Genomic DNA, 27,931 nt, shown 5'->3' on the forward strand with positions numbered 1-27,931 from the left:
TGCTGGATGCGGCGCCGAGTCTTGTCGGTGTTGTGGTTTGTTGGTGATCTGAGTCTTGTCGGTGTTGTGGTTTGTTGGTGATCTGAGTCTTGTCGGTGTTGTGGTTTGTTGGTGATCTGAGTCTTGTCGGTGTTGTGGTTTGTTGGTGATCTGAGTCTTGTCGGTGTTGTGGTTTGTTGGTGATCTGAGTCTTGTCGGTGTTGTGGTTTGTTGGTGATCTGAGTCTTGTCGGTTGTGGTTTGTTTGTGGTTTGTTGGTGATCTGAGTCTTGTCGGTGTTGTGGTTTGTTGGTGATCTGAGTCTTGTCGGTGTTGTGGTTTGTTTGGTGATCTGAGTCTCTTGTCGGTGTTGTGGTTTGTTGGTGATCTGAGTCTTGTCGGTGTTGTGGTTTGTTGGTGATCTGAGTCTCGTCGGGTGTTGTGGTTTGTTTGGTGATCTGAGTCTCGTCGGTGTTGTGGTTTGTTTGGTGATCTGAGTCTTGTCGGTGTTGTTGTTTTGTTTGGTGATCTGAGTCTTGTCGGTGTTGTGGGTTTGTTGGTGATCTGAGTCTTGTCGGTGTTGTGGTTTGTTGGTGATCTGAGTCTTGTCGGTGTTGTGGTTTGTTGGTGATCTGAGTCTTGTCGGTGTGTGGTTTGTTGGTGATTGTCTGTCGTGATCTGAGTCTTGTCGGTGTTGTGGTTTGTTGGTGATCTGAGTCTTGTCGGTGTTGTGGTGGGTTTGGTTTGGGGGGGGGGGGGGGCGTGTCCTCTCGCTTCATTCACTCGCACAGAGAGACAAAACTGCTGGAGCTTTATTGTCACGTTAAACCTTCTTTATCGTGGTGTTTTATTTCCACATTGAAAAATAATCCAAATGTTTCCTGCACATGTTTCCATCAAGACCTGGTTTGAAGTAACAAACGTTGTTCTACTGCAGAACATGAACGAGCTCAAACACTTGTCGTCACTGTCACTGTGTGTGTTTGTGTGTGTGTGTTTGTGTGTTTGTGTTTGTGTTTGTGTGTTTATTTGTTGGCGCCTGTTACAGGATCAGGTGTTTGAGCTCGTTCATGTTCTGCAGTAGAACGTTTGTTACTTCAAACCAGGTCTTGATGAAACATGTGCAGGAAACATCTGGAACCCAAACAAGAAAATCCAGAAAATCTGCAGAAAACGAAATAAAATAACACAAGGAGGAGGAGGAGGAGGTGTCTGGGGAGAGGGAGGAGGAGGAGGTGTCTGGGGAGAGGGAGGAGGAGGAGGTGTCTGGGGAGAGGGAGGAGGTGTCTGGGGAGAGGGAGGAGGTGGAGGTGTCTGGGGAGAGGGAGGAGGAGGAGGTGTCTGGGGAGAGGGAGGTTACCTGTTTGTACAGTTGAAGTGTTTCCTCCGTCGTTCGTCGAAGCGCCTGAGCCGCGCGTGTCACTTCCTGTTCACCTGGAGGGGGCGGGACCTGAGCCGCTCGCATCACTTCCTGTTCACCTGGAGGGGGCGGGGCCTGAGCCGCTCGTGTCACTTCCTGTTCACCTGGAGGGGGCGGGGCCTGAGCCACTCGCATCACTTCCTGTTCACCTGGAGGGAGGCGGGGCCTGTCACACTCGGGGGCGGGGCAGGATGTGACGTCATCGGCTTCTTCCTGTTCGGCTGAAATGAGACGGTGAAAGTGTGAAGGGGGTGGAGCCAAACAAACAAAAATGAAACAAAACACGAGGAACAAAACTGAAACTGAAACAACCCCTGGTCTAGTCCTGGTCTAGTCCTGGTCTAGTCCTGGTCTAGTCCTGGTCTAGTCCTGGTCTAGTCCTGGTCTAGTCCTGGTCTAGTCCTGATCTGGTCCTGGTCCTGGTCTGGTCCTGGTGATGATCTGTACCTGGGTCAGTGCAGAGCTCTGGAGGCGGGGCCACAGGGTCTGGGGGCGGGGCCACACTGAGGACACAGGTCCATGTTCAGGTTTCAGGTCTGAGCTCAAAATCAAGTTTAAGTTTGTGACGTTTAAAGTGAAACTCACCTGATGTTTCCAGACTCAGACGGTTCCTCAGCTCCTCCACACCAGACCAGACCTGAGACCAGACCCTCTGAGACCGGACCCTGAGACCAGACCTGAGACCGAGACCGGACCCTCTGAGACCAGATCCTCTGAGACCGGACCTGAGACCAGACCTCTGAGACCGGACCCTCTGAGACCAGATCCTCTGAGACCGGACCCTCTGAGACCAGACCTGAGACCGGACCCTCTGAGACCGGACCCTCTGAGACCAGACCCTCTGAGACCAGACCCTCTGAGACCAGACCCTCTGAGACCGGATCCTCTGAGACCAGATCCTCTGAGACCAGATCCTCTGAGACCGGACCCTCTGAGACCAGATCCTCTGAGACTGGGTTTAGATCCTCACAGATCTGCTTCAAACCTGGAGAAGAGTCTGGTCTCTGGTCCTGATCCAGTCGCTGGTCTGGCTGCATGTCCGGCCTCTGGTCCTGACCCTGGTCCAGCCTCTGGTCCTGACCCGGTCTCTGGTCCTGGTCCGGGTTGAGGTTCTCCTTCCCCCACAGTCCCTGGTTCAGTTGTTGGTTCAGTCTTGGTCTTTGATCCTGGTTCAGTCCTGGTTTCGGGTCTTGGTTCTTCCTCAGCAGGACTACATTTCCCACAAGCCCCTGTGGCGGGAGGCTTCTGTTCAGGACGTCTGATTGGACCAAACACAGGAAGTTCAGAACTCATTTAAAAACAAAAGAAAACAAAAAAAAAAAAACAAGCAGAATTATCCCCAAACCAGAACCAGAACCCAGACCCGGACCAGGACCAGGACCCAGACCAGAACCAGGACCCAGACCCGGACCAGGACCCAGACCAGAACCAGGACCCAGACCAGGACCAGGACCCAGACCAGGACCAGGACCCAGACCAGAACCAGGACCCAGACCCGAACGAGCTGGATCGTCACCGTGACAACAGAGCAGTCGTCCTCCCGACGTCTCCGTGGAAACGTCATCACTTTGTCTAAAATGTTCCAGAGTGTTGATTAAACCTGAGCCGGTCACAGCCGCAGCACATTACAGTTCAGCTCTGTGGAGAGGCGTCCCTCGTCACACAAACACCACAAACTCCACCACGGAACATTCCAGGCAAAACAACAACATCTCCATGGAGACGGGCAGGTGAGAAACGTGACACCTGTGACCAATCAGAGTGCGGCGCGGGTCACGTGACACACCTGTGCGTCGGCGACACTGCACCGTGACAGAGGAATATCTGCGCCATCCTGAGGCATGATGGGAGCTGTGCCTGCGGCCAATCACAGCCCTGCGTCCTGAGGAGGGGGAGGAGTTTGACAAACACGTAAAAACTGATCTACAAAAACAAACGACTCACCACCGAGTCTCTGAGAACCAAGGTCCTCCTGACTCCTCCTGGAACCAAGGTCCTCCTGACTCCTCCTGGAACCAAGGTCCTCCTGACTCCTCCTGGAACCAAGGTCCTCCTGACTCCTCCTGGAACCAAGGTCCTCCTGACTCCTCCTGGAACCAAGGTCCTCCTGACTCCTCCTGGAACCAAGGTCCTCCTGACTCCTCCTGGAACCAAGGTCCTCCTGACTCCTCCTGGAACCAAGGTCCTCCTGACTCCCCTGGAACCAAGGTCCTCCTGACTCCTCCTGGAACCAAGGTCCTCCTGACTCCTCCTGGAACCAAGGTCCTCCTGACTCCTCCTGGAACCAAGGTCCTCCTGACTCCCCCTGGAACCAAGGTCCTCCTGACTCCTCCTGGAACCAAGGTCCTCCTGACTCCTCCTGGAACCAAGGTCCTCCTGACTCCTCCTGGAACCAAGACCCGGACCCAGACCCGACTCAAGACCCGACTCTGTCTGAGGCTGGACCTGAAACACACAGTAGACCTGAATTAGACCTGAATTAGACCTGAATTAGACCCGGTGTAGTCCCGGTTCAGACCCGGTTCAGACCCGGTTCAGACCCGGTTCAGACCCGTTACCTTGACGTTCTCGATGGAGCTCTCCTCGAGGATCCTGGAGGAAACTGAAGTCTGAGGTTTAGACCTGAACCAAAAAGAAAACACAAGATAAATAAAGGATCCAGTCTCGGTCTAGTCTTGGTCCAGGTCTGGTCCACGTCCGGTCTAGTCTCGGTCGAGGTCCCGGTCTAGTCTCAGTCCAGTCCCGGTCCAGGTCTAGTCTCGGTCTAGTCTCGGTCCAGTTCTGGTCCAGGTTCGGTCCAGTCTCGATCCAGGCCCAGGTCTAGTCCCGGTCTAGTCTCGGTCCAGGTCCCGGTCTAGTGTCGTCCAGGTCTAGTCCCGGTCCAGGTCTGGTCCAGGTCTAGTCTCGGTCTCGGTCTAGTCTCGGTCTAGTCTCGGTCCAGGTCTGGTCCAGGTATAGTCTCGGTCTCGGTCTAGTCCAGGTCTAATCTCGGTCCCGGTCTGGTCCCGGTCTAGTCTCGGTCTCGGTCTAGTCTCGCTCCAGGTCTTATCCAGGTCTAGTCTCGGTCTGGTCCCGGTCTAGTCTCGGTCCCGGTCTGGTCCCGGTCTAGTCTCGGTCTAGTCTCGGTCCGGTTACCGGATCCGGTCCTGGTATCTGGACAGGAAGCGCGTGGACAGGCTGAGTCGTGGTTGGAGGAAGTGCTGAGGCTCTGGAGGTCGCAGGGTCACAGGGTCCGTGTCAAAACGCTCTGAAAAGGTCAGAGGTCACAGAGGTCAGAGGTCACATTCAATCACACACCACAGTTTAAACCCGACCAGGACCAGGTCTAAGACCAGGACCAGGGCCAGGACCAGGTCCAAGACCAGGACCAGGGCCAGGACCAGGTCCAAGACCAGGACCAGGACCAGGTCCAAGACCAGGACCAGGACCAGGTCCAAGACCAGGACCAGGTCCAAGACCAGGACCAGGTCCAAGACCAGGACCAGGTCCAAGACCAAGACCAAGACCAGGACCAGGTCCAAGACCAGGACCAGGTCCAAGACCAGGACCAGGTCCAAGGACCAAGACCAGGACCAGGACCAGGACCGTCACATCTGAGTCCAAAGTCTAGAATTTAAACTCATCCAAAAACCTCCAGGTCAAACACGTCTGAAGGACACGAAGACACGAGACAAGATCACACACATGATCAGAGGGTCAGAGGTCAGGGGGTCAGGTGTTGGGGGGTCAGATGTTGGGGGTCAGATGTTGGGGGGTCAGAGGTCGGTGGGTCAGATGTTGGGGGGTCAGAGGTCGGGGGTCAGATGTTGGGGGTCAGAGGTCGGGGGTCAGGTGTTGGGGGGTCAGATGTTGGGGGGTCAGGTGTTGGGGGGTCAGAGGTCGGTGGGTCAGGTGTTGGGGGGTCAGATGTTGGGGAGTCAGAGGTCGGTGGGTCAGAGGTCGGTGGGTCAGAGGTCGGTGGTCAGAGGTCGGTGGGTCAGATGTTGGGGGGTCAGAGGTCGGTGGGTCAGATGTTGGGGGGTCAGAGGTCGATGGGTCAGATGTTGGGGGGTCAGAGGTCGATGGGTCAGATGTTGGGGGGTCAGAGGTCGATGGGTCAGATGTTGGGGAGTCAGAGGTCGGTGGGGTCAGATGTTGGGGGGTCAGAGGTCGGTGGGTCAGATGTTGGGGGTCAGAGGTCAGAGGTCAGGGGGGGTCAGATGTGGGGGGTCAGAGGTCGGGGGGTCAGATGTCGGGGGGTCAGAGGTCGGGGGTCAGGTGTTGGGGGTCAGATGTTGGGTCGTCAGAGGTCGGTGGGTCAGATGTTGGGGGGTCAGAGGTCGGTGGGTCAGATGTTGGGGGGTCAGAGTCGGGGGTCAGGTGTTGGGGGGTCAGAGGTCGGTGGGTCAGGTGTTGGGGGGTCAGAGGTCGGTGGGTCAGGTGTTGGGGGGTCAGAGGTCGGTGGGTCAGGTGTTGGGGGTCAAGTGTTGGGGGGTCAGGTGTTGGGGGGTCAGGTGTTGGGGGGTCAGTGTTGGGGTCAGGTTGGGGTTGGGGGGTCAGATGTTGGGGGTCAAGTGTTGGGGGGTCAGGTGTTGGGGGGTCAAGTGTTGGGGGGTCAGGTGTTGGGGGGTCAGATGTACCTGTCTCCTGGTTCTCTGTGGAGACGTCTGACCCGGTCGAGTCTGGACTCAGGTCTTCATGACCTTCGACCTCGTGACCCTGAACATCAAAGTCCCTGAAACAGACCAATCAGAACACAACACTTAGACCAAGCCCCGCCCACCAGCCAATCACACTAAACCAGGACTAAACCAGGACTAAACCAGGACTAAACCAGGACTAAACCAGAAACCAGGACTGAACCAGGACTAAACCAGGACTAAACCAGAACTGAACCAGGACTAAACCAGGACTAAACCAGGACTAAACCAAGACTAAACCAGGACTGAACCAGGACTGAACCAGGACTGAACCAGGACTAAACAGTCACATGTAGTTAGAGGCAGTGACCTGTTGGAGGCGCTGCTGTGATCAGGGAACAGGCCAAAGCTGCTGCAGATCACACCTGGAGGCTCCGCCCCCTGCACAGGTGAGAGACAGAGAGAGAGAAGTGTAATACTTGTTATAGAACAGTGTGAGTGTGAACGCAGCGTCAGACTCCGCCCTCTCAAAGCCCCGCCCTCTCAAAGCCCCGCCCTCCTCCGTCTGCAGTCACATCCACGTTCACACCAGAACCTCACACACTCTGCTCTCACCTCCTCCTCTTCCTCCTCTTCTTCTTCCTCTTCCTCTTCTTCTTCCTCTTCTTCTTCTTCTTCTTCCACCAGGAGACTCTCCAGACTCTGGGGACAAAACTCCTCCTCTGGTCCCAGATCTTGGTCTAAGTCCTGGTCCTGGTCTCGGTTCTGTGTTGGACTCGGGGAGAAACTGGGGCAGATCCTGATGGGGTTTGCTTGCTCCGCCCACCTCCTCCTCACCTGTGGAGGCTCGGCGTCTGATTGGCCGAGAGCAGAGGAAGCCCCGCCCCCTCCCTGCTGCAGAGACAAAACACAGAAACAGGAGTGAGACGGGAGAGAGACGGGAGTGAGACGTGAGAGAGACGAGAGACGGGAGTGAGACAGGAGTGAGACGAGAGACGGGAGTGAGACAGGAGTGAGACGGGAGTGAGACGGACAGAGAGGAGTGAGACGTGAGTGAGACGAGAGACGGGAGTGAGACGGGAGTGAGACAGGAGTGAGACGGACAGAGAGAGGAGTGAGAGAGGAGTGAGACGTGAGACGGGAGTGACAGAGGAGTGAGACGAGAGACCGGAGTGAGACGGGAGTGAGACGAGAGACGGGAGTGAGACAGGAGTGAGACGGTAGTGAGAGAGGAGTGAGGCGGAGAGAGAGAGGAGTGAGACGGGAGTGAGAGAGGAGTGAGGCGGAGTGAGAGAGGAGTGAGATAGGAGTGAGACGGAGAGAGAGAGGAGTGAGGTGGAGAGAGAGGAGTGAGAGAGGAGTGAGATGGGAGTGAGAGAGGAGTGAGACGGGAGTGAGGCGGAGAGAGAGAGGAGATAGGAGTGAGACGAGAGTGAGAGAGGAGTGAGGTGGAGAGAGAGAGGAGTGAGATAGGAGTGAGACGGGACTAACAGAGTTTTGTTTTTCTTACCAGTTTCCTGAACCACAGAGGCAGTTTCCCATTGGTCTGCAACAACGGCAACTCTGAAACAGAAACACACACAAACACACACACACACAAACACACACACACACACAAACACACACACAAACAAACACACAAATCCTTTGTCAGTTTTTGTCTAATCTTATATTTACTCTCTGTGCTGAGTCCCTCCCCCTTCAGAGCGTCGCACTAGTGAAATCTGTTTGTCCAGTTGTTTATCAAGTTGTCGTGTTTTTGTGTTTTTATGGAGAGTTGTGGTGTGGGAGGCTGGGGGGCGGAGCCTCGTACAGACTCGTACTCAAAACCGTACAGAGGGTTTGAGTAGGACCCAGGAGAGATCACTAGATGACTCAAACCTGGATGAGTCTAAAGCGTCTTCAGGTTGGTGATGAGGAACATGAGGAACATGAGGAACATGAGGTACATGAACCCGGAGGTGTTTGTACCGCTGTGTGTGTCGGGTCGTCCAGGGGTCACCACCTCTGACTCCTCCCCCTCGGGCAACAGACAGATCTGATTGGACGGACCCGTGATGAACGTCTCCCTCCTGAAACACAAGAACCCGTAAGAATCTGATAGAACCTGATAGAACTCGTTAGAACCTCTAATCCCCCCTCAGCTGTGTGTTCTACCTGTGACGCACCTGCGTGTTCTACCTGTGACGCACCTGATGTTCAGCTTCCTGTTCTTGTCCTGCTTCCTGTCCAAGCCCCGCCTCTTCCTCATCAGCGACGTCATGGCGGAGTCGAGACGCCACACGAAGATGCAGCTGCAGACGGCCAATCAGAGACGAGAGACCCAAGGAACGGACCAATCAGAGAGCAGAGAAACCAAACATGAGATGGACCAATCAGAGCGTGGCGTGAGTGAAGTAGGCGGTACCTGTCTCCAGACGCCGTGAGCAGGTGACGACAGTCCAGACTGAACCGGATCGAAGTCACCACCTCTGAAACCAAACAGAACCAGGACTAGACCAGGACTGGACCAGGACTGGACCAGGACTGGACCAGGACTGGACCAGGACTGGACCAGGACTGGACCAGGACTGGACCAGGACTGGACCAGGACCAGACTGACCTGAGTGTCCGTACAGCGTGGCCACACACTCTCCGGTCTCGTAGTCGTGGATACAGATGTTTTTGTCGGAGCCGCTGGACGCCACGTACGAGCCTGAGGGGTCAAAGGTCACCTGAGGGCAGCAGAGGTCACGGGGTCAAAACAACAACAACATAATAAACCCACACACAGTCTGTGTCACATCTGCATCATGTCTGCACAGTCTTAGTCCAGAGGTCTCATAAAACTGTGCAATTGTTGTTGTTAGTTGTTTGTCTGTAGCTACAACAGGCGCCACAAACTCCAGATTTACTAAACCCACCGCACGAACCAAACCTGCAACCTGACCACGCCCCCCCACACCTCCACCTCACAATAAAAGGACAGACCACGCCCCCTCACACCTCCACCTCACCATAAAAGGACAGACCACGCCCCCTCACAACCCCACCTCACCATAAAAGGACAGACCACGCCCCCTCACACCCCACCTCACAATAAAAGGACAGACCACGCCCCCCACACCTCTACCTCACCATAAAAGGACAGACCACGCCCCCTCACACCCCCACCTCACCATAAAAGGAGCAGGTAAAGTGTCTGGTGAATGAGATTTCCCTAAACATGAGTCAATCAGACACGCGGGACAGAGGGAGGAGGAGGCTCCACGCAGCACCACGTGATCACGACAAACACTTAAACAAGTTTAATAAATAAATACAAAACTAAACGTGACGACAACGACTCATCTGTTCATTTAATCATATTTTATAATATTTAGGCAGTAAAGCCCATGTGTTTTTTCACTGTTTCAAGAGTTTTATCTCTATATTTTTAAGTCTGTCTATGATGTGTGTGTGGACTGGCCCTGTATATATATATATATATGTACATATACACGTAGATACGTGCACGCGCTGATCTGAATGGTCACGAGGACACGAGGACACATATTTAACACGAAACACATCAGATACAGATGTTATTCTGCCAATGAAAGTCCAAACCAAACATCCAAACTGCTGAACCTGTGAGTGTGGGTCTGTGAGTGTGGGTCTGTGAGTGCGGGTCTGTGAGTGCGGGTCTGTGAGTGCGGGTCTGTGAGTGCGGGTCTGTGAGTGCGGGTCTGTGAGTGCGGGTCTGTGAGTGCGGGTCTGTGAGTGCGGGTCTGTGAGTGCGGGTCTGTGAGTGCGGGTCTGTGAGTGCGGGTCATGTGCTCAGTTCCACATTACACAAACATGTAGGAAGATTTTGGTTGGGGTCAGGTTCGGGCAGTGGGCTTCATGTTGTCTGCAGACTCGGGTCGCAGACTCGGGTCGCAGACTCGGGTCGCAGACTCGGGTCACAGACTCGGGTCACAGACTCGGGTCACTCTGGCGCTCGGTGCGTAAAGACTAAAGTAAAAGTGTTATAGTTGAGTTCATTAAATCAAAGTCTGGCTCCTGCTGCGTCCGAGGGAAGAGTTTAGTCTCAGGTCGGGTCATTATTTCGTCCTCTGTGTTGGTCAGTTGTGTTTTGTAGAATCTCTGGTCTTGGTGTGGACTGTGGGACTCTGCACCGGGAACCAAACACTTAAATGTACAAATCTGAAGGTCATTCTTTTATATACGTGGATTTTCTGATCAAACTCTTCCTCAAACTCTGTTCACTTCTGCTTCTCTCCACGAGTGTCGCTTTTTCCCCGTGTCTCCAGACTTTGTGTAGAGTTTCCAGGACCAGAGTTGGAGTCGAGTTAAACAAAGAGCCACAACTTAGTCGAGTTTTATAAATACTGCAGTTGGTGTAGAGAGCAACAACGCAAGGACGTGTGCGTAAGCAAGATTTATAAACGAGGCCCCTGGTCTAGACCTCGTTCAGTCCTGGTTTAGTCCTGGTCTAGTCCTGGTTCAGTCCTGGTTCAGTCCTGGTTCAGTCCTGGTCTAGTCCTGGTTTCTGGTCCTGGTTTAGTCCTGGTTCAGTCCTGGTTTAGTCCTGGTTCAGTCCTTGGTTAGTCCTGGTTTAGTCCTGGTTTAGTCCTGGTTCAGTCCTGGTTTAGTCCTGGTTTAGTCCTGGTTCAGTCCTGGTTTAGTCCTGGTTTAGTCCTGGTTCAGTCCTGGTTTAGTCCTGGTTTAGTCCTGGTTTAGTCCTGGTTTAGTCCTGGTTTAGTCCTGGTTCAGTGTGGTGGTTTGTTGTGACCTCTGACCTTCAGTAGAGCTCCTTCGTCGCTCGTTGATCCTTTCAGAGTCTTGGTCAGTTTCCCACTGTCCACACTGTAAACCCTGAAACAACACACTGTTAGTCCCGGTCCAGGTCCCGGTCCAGGTCCAGGTCCAGGTCCTGGTCTCACCGTATGTTGCGGTCCTGGCAGGCGAAGGCGGCGTGTGTGTGAGTCGGGTCCAGCTCCATGTCGTACAGAGAACTTTTCTCCACCACGTGATGACACCGAGAGAAGGTCAGCCCCGCCCCCGTCTGCAGCAAAGCATCATGGGAAACTGAGTCCTCTGACCCTCCTCTGACCCCCTGACCCTCCTCTGACCCCCTGACCCTCCTCTGACCCTCTGCTCCTCCTCTGACCCCCTGACCCTCCTCTGACCCCCTGCTCCTCCTCTGACCCTCTGCTCCTCCTCTGACCCCCTGACCCTCCTCTGACCCCCTGCTCCTCCTCTGACCCCCTGACCCTCCTCTGACCCCCTGCTCCTCCTCTGACCCCCTGACCCTCCTCTGACCCCCTGACCCTCCTGACCCTCCTCTGACCCTGACCCTCCTCTGACCCCCTGACCCTCCTCTGACCCCCTGACCCTCCTCTGACCCCCTGCTCCTCCTCTGACCCCCTGACCCTCCTCTGACCCACACTGACCTGTTCTGCGGTCTGGACGTAGATGCTCTTGTCTGCTCCACAGCTCACCATCTTCAGTTCAGGACTCTCCCCTGGAACACACATGGAACCTGGTTTAATCCTGCTCCAGTCCTGGTTTTGTCCCTGGTCCTGGTCCTGGTCCTGGTCCTGGTCTGACCTGTGAAGCGCACGGCGGTGATGGAGCCTGAGTGGTCGTAGAGGGACTGGATCAGGTGGTAGTCCTGGTCCCGGTTGAAGATGTGGATGAGTCTGTCTCTGGAGGCCGAGGCCAGAAGACGCACTCCTGAAGAACATCACCAGAGCTTCAGACCACAAGTTCTCCACACTCTGGAAACATCTCAGACCACACGTTCTCCACACTCTGGAAACATCTCAGACCACACGTTCTCCACACTCTGGAAACATCTCAGACCACACGTTCTCCACACTCTGGAAACATCTCAGACCACACGTTCTCCACACTCTGGAAACATCTCAGACCACACGTTCTCCACACTCTGGAAACATCTCAGACCACACGTTCTCCACACTCTGGAAACATCTCAGACCACATGTTCTCCTCACTGTTACCTGAGGATTCTGGGGAGAAGGTCAGACACAAAACCTCAGAGTTATGGGCTTCAATCCTGTGCAGCTCCTCCACAAACTCCAGAGCCAAGATACTGCAACACACCGCCAAAATAAAACACTCACCGCCAAAATAAAAAACACCCCGCCAAAATAAAACACTCACCGCCAAAATAAAACACACCCCGCCAAAATAAAACACACCCCGCCAAAATAAAACACACCCCGCCAAAATAAAACACACCCCGCCAAAATAAAACACACGCCGCCAAAATAAAACACTTGCCGCCAAAAATAAATCACCCCGCCAAAATAAAAGTATAAAAGAGTCAAATTAAAGATCCGGTCCGGGGGCGTGTCTCACCTGACGTTGCCGTGGCGATCGCCCGTCGCCAGGTGAGCTCCGTCGGGACTCACGGCCAAAACCCGGAGTCCGGACTTCGGGTCGGCCGCGGCGTCGGTCGACTCCGCCTCCCCCACGTACAGGATCCTCAGCAGGTCCTGACAGAGACCAGGTTTAGAACCAGGACCCGGCGGGTCTACAGGAGGATTCTAACAGGTTCTGGACGTACCGGCTCTGGACGTACCTGGCTGTAGCAGTTGCTCTGAGGACTCTCTGTGCTCCAGACCCGGATCGTCCCGTCTGAAGAAGACGTCACGAACGAACCCGGAGGAAGACACGACTCCAAGTCCTCCAGGTCTGGGTAGGTCTATGGAGAAAAGAGCACCGAGTCAGAGAAGGTCAGGGGTCAGAGGGTCATAGGAGGTCAGGGGTCAGGGGTCAGGGATCACCTCCAGGCTCCACACACAGGAGCTGTGGTACAGGGCAGAGTAGATCTTGCTCTGGTCCTTCAGGTCCTTCAGGTCGTAGCAGTAGAGGCTGTGATCACCGTAGATGACGCAGAGGAGGCGTGTCCCGGGGTCGAAACTCAACGCCACCGTGTCAGGGAAGACTCCGCCCCCTGCTCCCGGCGACGCCCTGAGGAGGAACGCCATTGTTCAGAGTCAGGAGAGAGGGGAGGAGTCAGGAAAGAAGGGGAGGAGTCAGGAAAGAGGGGGAGGAGTCAGGAGAGAGGGGGAGGAGTCAGGAGAGAGGGGGAGGAGTCAGGAGAGAGGGGAGGAGTCAGGAGAGAGGGGAGGAGTCAGGAGAGGGGGGAGGAGTCAGGAGAGAGGGGGAGGAGTCAGGAGAGGGGGAGGAGTCAGGAGAGAGGGGGAGGAGTCAGGAGAGAGGGGGAGGAGTCAGGAGAGAGGAGGAGGAGTCAGGGGAGAGGGCGGAGGAGTCAGGAGAGGGGGGAGGAGTCAGGTGAGAGGGGGAGGAGTCAGGAGAGAAGGGGGGGAGTCGGGGGGAAGCGTTCGGGGAGAGTCTGACCCGTGCTGCAGTTCCACTCCGAGTCTGTGGGGGCGCTGGAGGCTGCAGATGTAACTCAGGTCGGAGGAGAAAACTCGGACGACGCCGTCGGAGCAGCCACAGAAAACCACGTCCTCGTCCACTGCCAGAGAGAACGCCGCCTCCGCCTGACCACAGAGGGAGGGGCTTAAACCAACGCCACGTGACCACAGAGGGAGGCTTTAGCGGGGCTTTAGCGAGGCTTTAGAGAGGCTTTAGCGGGGCTTTAGAGAGGCTTTAGCGGGGCTTTAGCGGGGCTTTAGAGAGGCTTTAGAGAGGCTTTAGAGAGGGCTTTAGAGAGGCTTTAGCGGGGCTTTAGCGGGGCTTTAGAGGGGCTTTAGAGAGGCTTTAGAGAGGCTTTAGAGAGGCTTTAGAGGGGCTTTAGAGAGGCTTTAGAGGGGCTTTAGAGAGGCTTTAGAGGGGCTTTAGAGAGGCTTTAGAGAGGCTTTAGAGAGGCTTTAGAGGGGCTTTCGCGGGGCTTTAGAGCGGTTCTCGTACCTTGAGGTGGACCCAGGTCTCGAGGGTTCGCTGTTGGGCATTGAACACACAGAGGAGGGCGGAGCTTGTGATGCAGAAGGTTCGAGTCGCAGCTTGGCCCCGCCCACACGCCACCGCCACAAACACGCTGTTCTTATGGTCGCCTAGCAACGCCGAGCGACCAATCAGAGGCACCGTACTGTTCACCTGCAACACAGAGATGACCAATCAGAACGAGACCCCAGACCCCGAGAGTCCAGACCCCGAGAGTCCAGACCCCGAGAGTCCAGACCCCGAGAGTCCAGACCCCGAGACTCCAGACCCCAGACCCCGAGAGTCCAGACCCCGAGAGTCCAGACCCCGAGACTCCAGACCCCGAGACTCCAGACCCAGACCCCGAGAGTCCAGACCCCGAGAGTCCAGACCCCGAGACTCCAGACCCCGAGAGTCCAGACCCCAGACCCCGAGAGTCCAGACCCCGAGAGTCCAGATTGAAACATGAGACCCGGTGGTAATGGCACTGACCCGGTTGTGACCCGGTGGTGACCCGGTGGTACTGACCCGGTTGTGACCTGGTGGTGACCTGGTGGTACTGACCCGGTTGTGACCCGGTGGTACTGACCCGGTGGTACTGACCCGGTTGTGACCTGGTGGTACTGACCTGGTGGTGATCCGGTGGTACTGACCCGGTGGTGACCTGGTGGTACTGACCCGGTGGTACTGACCCGGTTGTGACCTGGTGGTACTGACCCGGTGGTGACCTGGTGGTGGTGACCTGGTGGTATTGACCCGGTGGTGACCTGGTGGTACTGACCCGGTTGTGACCTGGTGGTACTGACCTGGTGGTGACCTGGTGGTATTGACCCGGTGGTGACCTGGTGGTACTGACCCGGTGGTGACCTGGTGGTACTGACCCGGTTGTGTGCAGACTGGTGCAGGTACCAGAACTTGACGTGTCTGGTTCCCGCGGTGACGAAGAAACTGTCGTCCTCAGAAAACGAGACGCTCGAGACTCGACTGGAAACTTTGTTCGACGCGATGACCACACCCCTCTGAAACACACAAACACACACAAACGCACAATAAACACACACAAACGCACAATAAACACACAATAAACACACACAAACGCACAATAAACACACAATAAACACACACAAACGCACAATAAACACACAAACACACAACACACACAAACAAACACACACAAACGCACAATAAACACAATAAACACAAACACACTTAAACGCACAACACACAAACACACACAAACGCACAATAAACACACAAACACACAATAAACACACACACAAACGCACAATAAACACACACAAACGCACAACACACACAAACGCACAACACGCACAACACACACAAACGCACAATAAACACAATAAACACACACAAACGCACAACACACAAACACACAATAAACACACACAAACACACACAAACGCACAATAAACACACAAACACACATAAACGCACAACACACAAACACACACAAACGCACAATAAACACAAACACACAAACGCACAACACACAAACACACAAACAAACACACAATAAACACACACACAAAACGCACAACACACACACGCACAAACACAGCACAATAAACACACACACACACAAACAGCACAATAAACACACAACAGCACAATAAACACACACAACACACAAACACACAAACACACACACACACAACACACAAACACAACACACAATAAACACACAACGCACAACACAACACACAAACACACACACAACACACAAGCACAATAAACACACAAACACACAACACACACACACAAAACACACAAAACACACATAAACACACACAACGCACAATAAACACACAAACACACACAACACAACACACACACAACACACAAACACACACACACACACACAACAAATAAACACACACAAAACACACACAAACGCACAACACACACACATAAACACACAAACACACACAAAACGCACAATAAACACACAAACACACAACACAAACACACACAAACGCACAACACACACACAATAAACACACACAAACGCACAACACACAAAACACACAACACACACAACACACACACATAAACACACAAACACACACAATAAAACACACAAACAGCACAAACACACACAAACGCACAATAAACACACAAACACACACAAACACACAACACACACACAAACACAACACACATAACACACAAAACACACACACACACAACACACGCACAATAAACACACAACACACACACACAACACACACACAAACACACACACAACAAACGCACAATAAACACACAATAAACACACAAACACACAAACACACAAACGCACAACACACAAACGCACAATAAACACACACACACACACAAACACACACAAACACAGCACAATAAACACGCACAATAAACACACAAACGCACAATAAACACAAACACACAACACACAAACACACAATAAACACACAAACGCACAATAAACACACAAACACACACAAACGCACAATAAACACACAAACACGCACAATGACCACACCCCTCTGAAACACACAAACACACACACACACACAACACACAAACACAAACAAACGCACGATAAACACACAAACGCACAATAAACACACAAACACACACAAACACACACACACAACACAAACACACACAAACGCACAATAAACACACAACACACAAACACACAACACACAATAAACACACAAACACACACAAACACAACACAAACACACAATAAACACACAACACACAATAAACACACAAACACACACAAACGCACAACACACAAACACACACAAACGCACAACACACACAAACGCACAATAAACACACAAACACACAACACACACAAACGCACAATAAACACACAAACACACACAAACACACACAAACGCACAATAAACGCACAATAAACACACAAACGCACAACACAAACACACACAAACGCACAACACACAATAAACACACAAACGCACAATAAACACACAAACGCACAATAAACACACAAACGCACAATAAACACAATAAACACACAAACGCACAATAAACGCACAATAAACACACAAACACACACAAATGCACAATAAACACACAAACGCACAATAAACACACAAACGCACAATAAACACACACAAACGCACAATAAACACACAAACACACGTTGACACTCATGTCGTGTTGTAGTAGTAGTAGTAGTATTTGTAGTATTTGCAGTACCTTCCAGTCCCACACGTTGACACTCATGTCGAGTTGCAGTAGTAGTAGTAGTATTTGTAGTATTTGTAGTACCTTCCAGTCCCACACGTTGACACTCATGTCGTGTTGTAGTAGTAGTATTTGTAGTATTTGCAGTACCTTCCAGTCCCACACGTTGACACTCATGTCGTGTTGTAGTAGTAGTAATATTTGTAGTATTTGTAGTATTTGCAGTACCTTCCAGTCCCACACGTTGACGCTCATGTCGTGTTTGTAGTAGTAGTAGTAGTAGTAGTATTTGTAGTATTTGTAGTATTTGCAGTACCTTCCAGTCCCACACGTTGACACTCATGTTGTGTTGTATAGTAGTAGGATTTGTAGTATTTGTAGTATTTGCAGTACCTTCCAGTCCCACACGTTGACGCTCATGTCGTGTTGTAGTAGTAGTAGTAGTATTTGTAGTATTTGTATATTTGCAGTACCTTCCAGTCCCACACGTTGACGCTCATGTCGTGTTGTAGTAGTAGTAGTAGTATTTGTAGTATTTGTAGTATTTGAAGTACCTTCCAGTCCCACACGTTGACGCTCATGTCGTGTGTAGTAGTAGTAGTATAGTGTAGTAGTATTGTAGTATATTTGTAGTAGTAGTAGTAGTAGTAGTAGTAGTAGTAGTAGTAGTAGTAGTAGTAGTATTTGTAGTATTTGCAGTACCTTCCAGTCCCACACGTTGACACTCATGTCGAGTTGCAGTAGTAGTAGTAGTAGTATTTGTAGTATTTGTAGTACCTTCCAGTCCCACACGTTGACACTCATGTCGTGTTGTAGTAGTAGTATTTGTAGTATTTGTAGTATTTGAAGTACCTTCCAGTCCCACACGTTGACGCTCATGTCGTGTTGTAGTAGTAGTAGTAGTAGTAGTATTTGTAGTATTTGTAGTATTTGCAGTACCTTCCAGTCCCACACGTTGACACTCATGTTGTGTTGTAGTAGTAGGATTTGTAGTATTTGTAGTATTTGCAGTACCTTCCAGTCCCACACGTTGACGCTCATGTCGTGTTGTAGTAGTAGTAGTAGTATTTGTAGTATTTGTAGTATTTGCAGTACCTTCCAGTCCCACACGTTGACGCTCATGTCGTGTTGTAGTAGTAGTAGTAGTATTTGTAGTATTTGTAGTATTTGAAGTACCTTCCAGTCCCACACGTTGACGCTCATGTCGTGTTGTAGTAGTAGTAGTATTTGTAGTATTTGCAGTACCTTCCAGTCCCACACATTGACGCTCATGTCGTGTTGTAGTAGTAGTAGTAGTAGTAGTAGTAGTAGTAGTAGTAGTAGTAGTAGTAGTATTAGTGTAGTATTTGCAGTACCTTCCAGTCCCACACGTTGACACTCATGTCGTGTTGTAGTAGTAGTAGTATTTGTGTAGTATTTGCAGTACCTTCCAGTCCCACACGTTGACGCTCATGTCGTGTTGTAGTAGTATTTGTAGTATTTGTAGTATTTGCAGTACCTTCCAGTCCCACACGTTGACGCTCATGTCGTGTTGTAGTAGTAGTAGTAGTAGTATTTGTAGTATTTGCAGTACCTTCCAGTCCCACACGTTGACGCTCATGTCGTGTTGTAGTAGTAGTAGTAGTATTTGTAGTATTTGTAGTATTTGCAGTACCTTCCAGTCCCACACGTTGACGCTCATGTCGTGTTGTAGTAGTAGTAGTATTTGTAGTATTTGTAGTATTTGCAGTACCTTCCAGTCCCACACGTTGACGCTCATGTCGTGTTGTAGTAGTAGTAGTATTTGTAGTATTTGTAGTATTTGTAGTATTTGCAGTACCTTCCAGTCCCACACGTTGACGCTCATGTCGTGTTGTAGTAGTAGTAGTAGTAGTATTTGTAGTATTTGTAGTATTTGCAGTACCTTCCAGTCCCACACGTTGACGCTCATGTCGTGTTGTAGTAGTAGTAGTATTTGTAGTATTTGTAGTATTTGCAGTACCTTCCAGTCCCACACGTTGACGTTCATGTCGTGTTGTAGTAGTAGTAGTATTTGTAGTAGTATTTGTAGTATTTGTAGTATTTGTAGTATTTGTAGTATTTGCAGTACCTTCCAGTCCCACACGTTGACGCTCATGTCGTGTTGTAGTAGTAGTAGTATTTGTAGTATTTGCAGTACCTTCCAGTCCCACACGTTGACGCTCATGTCGTGTTGTAGTAGTAGTAGTAGTATTTGTAGTATTTGTAGTATTTGCAGTACCTTCCAGTCCCACACGTTGACGCTCATGTCGTGTTGTAGTAGTAGTAGTAGTATTTGTAGTATTTGTAGTATTTGCAGTACCTTCCAGTCCCACACGTTGACACTCATGTCGTGTTGTAGTAGTAGTAGTTATTTTGTAGTATTTGTAGTATTTGTATTTGTAGTACCTTCCAGTCCCACACGTTGACGCTCATGTCGTGTTGTAGTAGTAGTAGTATTTGTAGTATTTGTAGTATTTGTAGTATTTAAAGTACCTTCCAGTCCCACACGTTGACGTTCATGTCGTGTTGTAGTAGTAGTAGTAGTATTTGTAGTAGTATTTGTAGTATTTGTAGTATTTGCAGTACCTTCCAGTCCCACACGTTGACGCTCATGTCGTGTTGTAGTAGTAGTAGTATTTGTAGTATTTGTAGTATTTGCAGTACCTTCCAGTCCCACACGTTGACGCTCATGTCGTGTTGTAGTAGTAGTAGTATTTGTAGTATTTGTAGTACCTTCCAGTCCCACACGTTGACGCTCATGTCGTGTTGTAGTAGTAGTAGTAGTAGTATTTGTAGTATTTGCAGTACCTTCCAGTCCCACACGTTGACGCTCATGTCGTGTTGTAGTAGTAGTAGTATTAGTAGTATTAGTAGTATTTGTAGTATTTGCAGTACCTTCCAGTCCCACACGTTGACACTCATGTCGTGTTGTAGTAGTAGTAGTATTTGTAGTATTTGTAGTATTTGCAGTACCTTCCAGTCCCACACGTTGACGCTCATGTCGTGTTGTAGTAGTAGTAGTATTAGTAGTATTGTAGTATTTGTAGTATTTGTAGTATTTGCAGTACCTTCCAGTCCCACACGTTGACACTCATGTCGTGTTGTAGTAGTAGTAGTAGTATTTGTAGTATTTGCAGTACCTTCCAGTCCCACACGTTGACGCTCATGTCGTGTTGTAGTAGTAGTAGTATTTGTAGTATTTGCAGTACCTTCCAGTCCCACACGTTGACGCTCATGTCGTGTTGTAGTAGTAGTAGTAGTATTGTAGTATTTGTAGTATTTGTAGTATTTGCAGTACCTTCCAGTCCCACACGTTGACGCTCATGTCGTGTTGTAGTAGTAGTAGTATTTGTAGTATTTGTAGTATTTGTAGTATTTGCAGTACCTTCCAGTCCCACACGTTGACGCTCATGTCGTGTTGTAGTAGTAGTAGTAGTATTTGTAGTATTTGTAGTATTTGCAGTACCTTCCAGTCCCACACGTTGACGCTCATGTCGTGTTGTAGTAGTAGTAGTAGTATTTGTAGTATTTGTAGTATTTGTAGTACCTTCCAGTCCCACACGTTGACGCTCATGTCGTGTTGTAGTAGTAGTAGTAGTAGTATTTGTAGTATTTGTAGTATTTGCAGTACCTTCCAGTCCTACACGTTGACGCTCATGTCGTGTTGTAGTAGTAGTAGTAGTAGTATTTGTAGTATTTGTAGTATTTGCAGTACCTTCCAGTCCCACACGTTGACGCTCATGTCGTGTTGAAATCCCACAGAGACGATGAACTCGTCCGATCGACTGAACGAGACGCAGGAAACTCCATGTTTATGAATCTGAACCTCAGACTTCATCGCCCCCTTCAGGTCAAACACACGAACACACGGCAGGTGACCGCTCTGAAACACACAACACACACAGTAAACACACAACACACACACACACACACACACACTATAAACACACAACACACACACACACTATAAACACACAACACACACAGTAAACACACAACACACACACACACACACACTATAAACACACAACACACACACACACATAATAACAACACACACACACACAACACACACACACACACACACACACACACACACAACTATATAAACACAACACACACACACACACACTATAAACACACAACACACACACACACACTATAAACACACAACACACACTATAAACACACAACACACACAGTAAACACACAACACACACACACACACACTATAAACACACAACACACACAACACACACACACACACACACACACAGTAACACACAACACACACACACACACACACACACACACACTATAAACACACAACACACACACACACACTATAAACACACAACACACACAGTAAACACACAACACACACACACACACTATAAACACACACAACACACACACACACACACAACACACAACACACACACAAACACACACACACACACACACACACACACTATAAACACACACTAACACAACACACACACACACAGTAAACACACACATAACACACATAAACACACACTATAAACACACACACACACACACACACACACACTATAAACACACAACACACACACACACACACACACACACACACACTATAAACACACACACACACACACACACACACACACACACACACACACTAACACACACACACACACACACACACACACACACTATAAACACACACACACACACACACACACACACTATAAACACACAACACACACACAACACACTAAAACACACAACACACACTATAAACACACACACACACACACATAAACACACAACACACACACACACACATATAAACACACAACACACACAGTAACACACACACACACACACTATAACACACACACACACACACACACACACTAAAACACACACAACAACACACACACACACATAAACACACACACAACACACAAAACACACACACACACACACACTATAAACACACAACACACACAGTAAACACACAACACACACTATAAACACACACTATAAACACACAACACACACACACACACACACTATAAACACACAACACACACACACACACTATAAACACACAACACACACAGTAAACACACAACACACACTATAAACACACACTATAAACACACAACACACACAGTAAACACACAACACACACACACTATAAACACACAACACACACACACACACACACACACACAAACACACACACATAAACACACACACACACACTATAAACACACACTATAAACACACAACACACACACACACACACACACACACACACACACACACACAACACACACATATAACACACACACACACACAGTAAACACACAACACACACAGTAAACACACAACACACACAAAACACACACACACACACACATAACACACACTATAACACACACACACACACACACACACACACATAAACACACAACACACACACACACACACACACAAACACACACACACACACACACACACACACACACACACACTATAAACACACAACACACACACACACACACACATAAACACACAACACACACACACACTATAAACACACACACACACACACACATAAAACACACACACACACACACACACACATAAACACAACACACACACACTATAAACACACAACACACACATAAACACACAACAACACACACTAACACACACAACACACACACACACACACACACACTATAAACACACACACACACACACACACACACTATAACACACAACACACACACACACTATAAACACACACATAAACACACAACACACACACACACACACTATAACACACAACACACACACACACACAACACACACAACACACACAGTACAAACACACACACACACACACACACACACACACACTATAAACACACACAATACACAACACACAACACACACACACACACACTATAAACACACAACACACACACACTAAACACAACACACACACACACACACACACACTACATAACACACAACACACACAGTAAACACACAACACACACACACACTAAACACACAACACACACACACACAACACACACACACACACACACTATAAACACACACACACACACACACACTATAAACACACAACACACACACACACACACTATAAACACACAAACACACACACACACACACACCACACACTATAAACACACAACACACACTATAAACACACACACACACAGTAACACACAACACACACAACACACACACTATAACACACAACACACACACACACACACACACTATAACACACAACACACACACACACTATAACACACAACACACACACTATAACACACACACACACTATAACACACAACACACACTATAACACACAACACACACACACTATAACACACAACACACACACACACACTATAACACACAACACACACACACACACACATATAACACACAACACACACTATAACACACAACACACACACTATAACACACAACACACAACACACTATAACACACACACACACACACTATAACACACACAACACACACACACACACACACACACACACATACACACACAACACACACTATAAACACACAACACACACACACATACAACACACACACACACACACACAACACTATAAACACACAACACACACACACACACTATAAACACACACACACACACACTATAAACACACAAACACACACACACACACACACACACTATAAACACACAACACACACACACACACACTAAACACACAACACACACTATAAACACACAACACACACACACACTATAAACACACAACACACACACACACACACACACACTATAAACACACAACACACACACACACATACACACAACAACACACACATAAACACACACACTATAAACACACACACACACACTATAACACACACACACACACTATAACACACAACACACACACTATAACACACAACACACACTATAACACACAACACACACACTATAACACACAACACACACACTATAACACACAACACACACTATAACACACAACACACACAACACACACAACACACACTATAAACACACACACACACACACACACACTATAAACACACAACACACACAGTAAACACACAACACACACTATAAACACACAACACACACACACACACACTACACACACACACTATAAACACACAACACACACTATAAACACACACACACACACACACTATAAACACACACACACATAAACACACACACAACACACACACACTATAACACACAACACACACACTATAACACACAACACACACTATAACACACACAACACACACACACAAACACACACTATAAACACACACACACACACACACACACACACTATAAACACACAACACACACACACACACTAAACACACACACACACACACACACACACACACACACACACTATAAACACACACACACACACACACACTATAAACACACAACACACACACACACACACAACACACACAACACACTAAAACACACAACACACACTATAAACACACAACACACACAAACACACAAACACACATAAACACACATAACACACACACAAAACACACACTATAAACACACAACACACACACACTATAAACACACAACACACACTATACACACATAAACACACAACACACACAACAACACACACTAACACACACAACACACACACACAACACACACAAAACACACAAACACACACACACACACACTATAAACACACAACACACACAACACACACACACTATAAACACACAACACACACTATAAACACACACTATAAACACACAACACACACAGTAAACACACACACACACACACACACATAAACACACACAACACACACACACTATAAACACACAACACACACAACACACACTATAAACACACAACACACACAACACACACACTATAAACACACAACACACACTATAAACACACACTATAAACACACAACACACACACACACTATAAACACACAACACACACACACACTATAAACACACAACACACACACACAGGGAACAGAACCACAGTCCAGGTACTAGACCAGGGAGCCAAGACAAAGCCCCGGCCCCCCGGCCCCCCGGCCCCCCCCCGCCCCCGCCCCCCCCCCGGCCCCGGCCCCCGCCCCGCCCCCGGCCCCCGGCCCCCCCGGCCCCGGCCCCCGGCCCCCCGGCCCCCCGGCCCCGGCCCCCGGCCCCGGCCCCCCCGGCTGACCTCTCCGGTGACCAGCAGCTTTGCATCATGGGAGAAGGACAGAGCACTGAACGACTTCCTGTGGAAACACACAAACCGACCAATCAGGAGCCGGCACCCAGTGACATCATCAGACACACACACACACAAACCGACCAATCAGGAGCCGGCACACAGTGACATCATCAGGTGGGACGTACCTGGAGGAGTTCAGGATGTGGCTCTGTTTGTTTGTGATCGGATCCAACAGCACCACCACACACCTGAGGTCAGAGGTCAGAGGTCACAGACAAACAACACAACAAACAACACATGAAAAACACACAAAAACACACGAAAAACACACAACACACGAAAACAACACAACAAACACACGAAAAACACACGACAACACACGAAAAACACACAAAACAACACAACAAACACACAACAAACAACACATAAAAACACACAATAAACAACACACGAAAACACACAAAAACACCACAACAAACAACACACGAAAACACACAAAAACAACACAACACACAAAAACACACGAAAAACACACAAAAACACACGAAAAACACACAACACACAAAAAAATGTAGGAAACAGACTCGGACACTGACATCAAGAAGAAATATTTAAACTAATGTACAACAATAACAAAAACAACACACACACAACACACACACAACACACACACAACAAAAACACAACACACAACACACAACAAAAACACAAGACACAACAAAAACAACAAACACAACAAAAACAACACAACATAAACAACAAACACACAACAAAAACAACACACACACAACAAACACAACAAAAACACAACACACAACAAAACACACACAACAAACACAACACACACAAACAACAAACACACAACACACAACAAAAACAACACACAACAAAAACAACAAACACACAACAAACAAACACACAACAAAAACAACACACACACAACAAACACAACAAACACACAACACAACAAAAACAACACACAACAAACACACAACACACAACAAAAACACAACAAACACACAACAAAAACACAACACACAACAAAAACACAACATAAACAACACACACACAACAAACACACAACAAAAACACCAAACACACAACAAAAACACAACAAAAACACAACACACAACACACAACAAAAACACAACACACAGTACAGTTGCACACAGCAGGTGTGTGTTCAAAAATAAAAATCTAATGTCTGTGATTTTGTGTTGATTTTCTGTTTTATTTAAAAGTCGATTTGATCGTTTTGTGTTTGAATAAATCCTGGGAGCCGCGTGAGCCGTGTGTCAAGAGCCGAGAGCGATATGTGGAGTATCGTATCGTGAGTGGAGTATCGTATCGTGAGTGGAGTATCGTATCGTGTGTGGAGTATCGTATCGTGAGTGGAGTATCGTATCGTGTGTGGAGTATCGTATCGTGAGTGTGGAGTATCGTATCGTGAGTGGAGTATCGTATCGTGTGTGGAGTATCGTATCGTGAGTGGAGTATCGTATCGTGTGTGGAGTATCGTATCGTGAGTGGAGTATCGTATCGTGAGTGGAGTATCGTATCGTGAGTGGAGTATCGTATCGTGTGTGGAGTATCGTATCGTGAGTGGAGTATCGTATCGTGAGTGGAGTATCGTATCGTAGTGTATCGTAGTGATCGTATCGTGTGTGTATCGTAGTAGTGTATCGTGAGTGGAGTATCGTATCGTGAGTGGAGTATCGTATCGAGACTCACCCGGCGGCGTAGGCCACAAACCCCGACGACGACGACGACAAACCACTGCAGCTCGACGTCAAACCAAACACCTGCTCCAGACCCACCTGCACAAGACCAAGACCAAGACCGAGACCGAGTTTAGACCAGAGACCAGACCAGACCAGAGACCAGAGACCAGAGACCAGAGACCAGAGTTATTGTGTTTTGTTATAGACCAGAGTCCAGGTCTGGTGTAAAACGTTGGGCTGATTTCAGGTCAGTTCTTTGGCTCTGGTTTTGTGTTGATGATCCAGACTCATCTCTGTCCAAGAACCTGAACCTGGTCCTGGTCCTGGTCCAGATCACAACACAGACGGACGGTTTATGGATCACACCTTCATCATCTTCATCATCTTCATCATCTTCATCATCTTCATCATCTTTATCATCTTTATCATCTTTATCATCTTCATCATCTTCATCATCTTCATCATCACAAACTCTGTTCAGACTCGTTTTGGTTTTGGCTCCGGGTCAAACACAACAAACTCTGACACGTTTATAGAGAAACAGAGAAACAGCTCAAGTCCTCTGACCCGGACGACCCGGCACTGCCCGGTCATTGTGCACAGAACATTCTTCACATTTCTCCACTGGACTCGGGTCTGAATCATGTCAAACTGTTTCAGCGCTTCACTGTCGCCTTCTGACCCTGTTTATCCCCCTTTGGTCCTGTTTGGTTCTGTTTGGTCCAGTCTGGTTCTGTTTGGTCCTGTTTGGTTCTGTTTGGTCCTGTTTGGTTCTGTTTGGTCCAGTCTGGTTCTGTTTGGTCCAGTCTGGT

General features: G+C 48.9%; 1 protein-coding gene across 1 annotated transcript; it reads right to left on the reverse strand.

Annotated features, from left to right (window-relative positions):
• Nucleotides 1-1,020: 1,020 nt before the first annotated feature.
• Nucleotides 1,021-27,931, reverse strand: LOC110172548 (WD repeat-containing protein 62-like). Its single transcript, XM_055166743.1, is given in 34 exon segments — nucleotides 1,021-1,112; nucleotides 1,299-1,619; nucleotides 1,846-1,901; nucleotides 1,984-2,063; nucleotides 2,136-2,656; nucleotides 3,185-3,280; nucleotides 3,343-3,646; nucleotides 3,649-3,843; nucleotides 3,957-4,020; nucleotides 4,534-4,645; nucleotides 6,018-6,112; nucleotides 6,388-6,458; nucleotides 6,633-6,911; nucleotides 7,528-7,580; nucleotides 7,989-8,089; nucleotides 8,210-8,311; nucleotides 8,425-8,488; nucleotides 8,620-8,731; nucleotides 10,781-10,856; nucleotides 10,925-11,046; nucleotides 11,435-11,505; nucleotides 11,592-11,717; nucleotides 12,005-12,096; nucleotides 12,366-12,502; nucleotides 12,589-12,711; nucleotides 12,794-12,980; nucleotides 13,371-13,516; nucleotides 13,887-14,072; nucleotides 14,780-14,917; nucleotides 20,815-20,982; nucleotides 25,405-25,462; nucleotides 25,584-25,646; nucleotides 27,130-27,215; nucleotides 27,486-27,931. Coding segments are annotated over 34 exon segments (4,593 nt in total). The 5' UTR covers nucleotides 27,582-27,931.

This window comes from Boleophthalmus pectinirostris, unplaced genomic scaffold (assembly GCF_026225935.1).
Source record: "Boleophthalmus pectinirostris isolate CB_2022bp ecotype Guang Dong unplaced genomic scaffold, ASM2622593v1 HiC_scaffold_9, whole genome shotgun sequence".
Classification (NCBI taxonomy): Eukaryota; Metazoa; Chordata; class Actinopteri; order Gobiiformes; family Gobiidae; genus Boleophthalmus; species Boleophthalmus pectinirostris.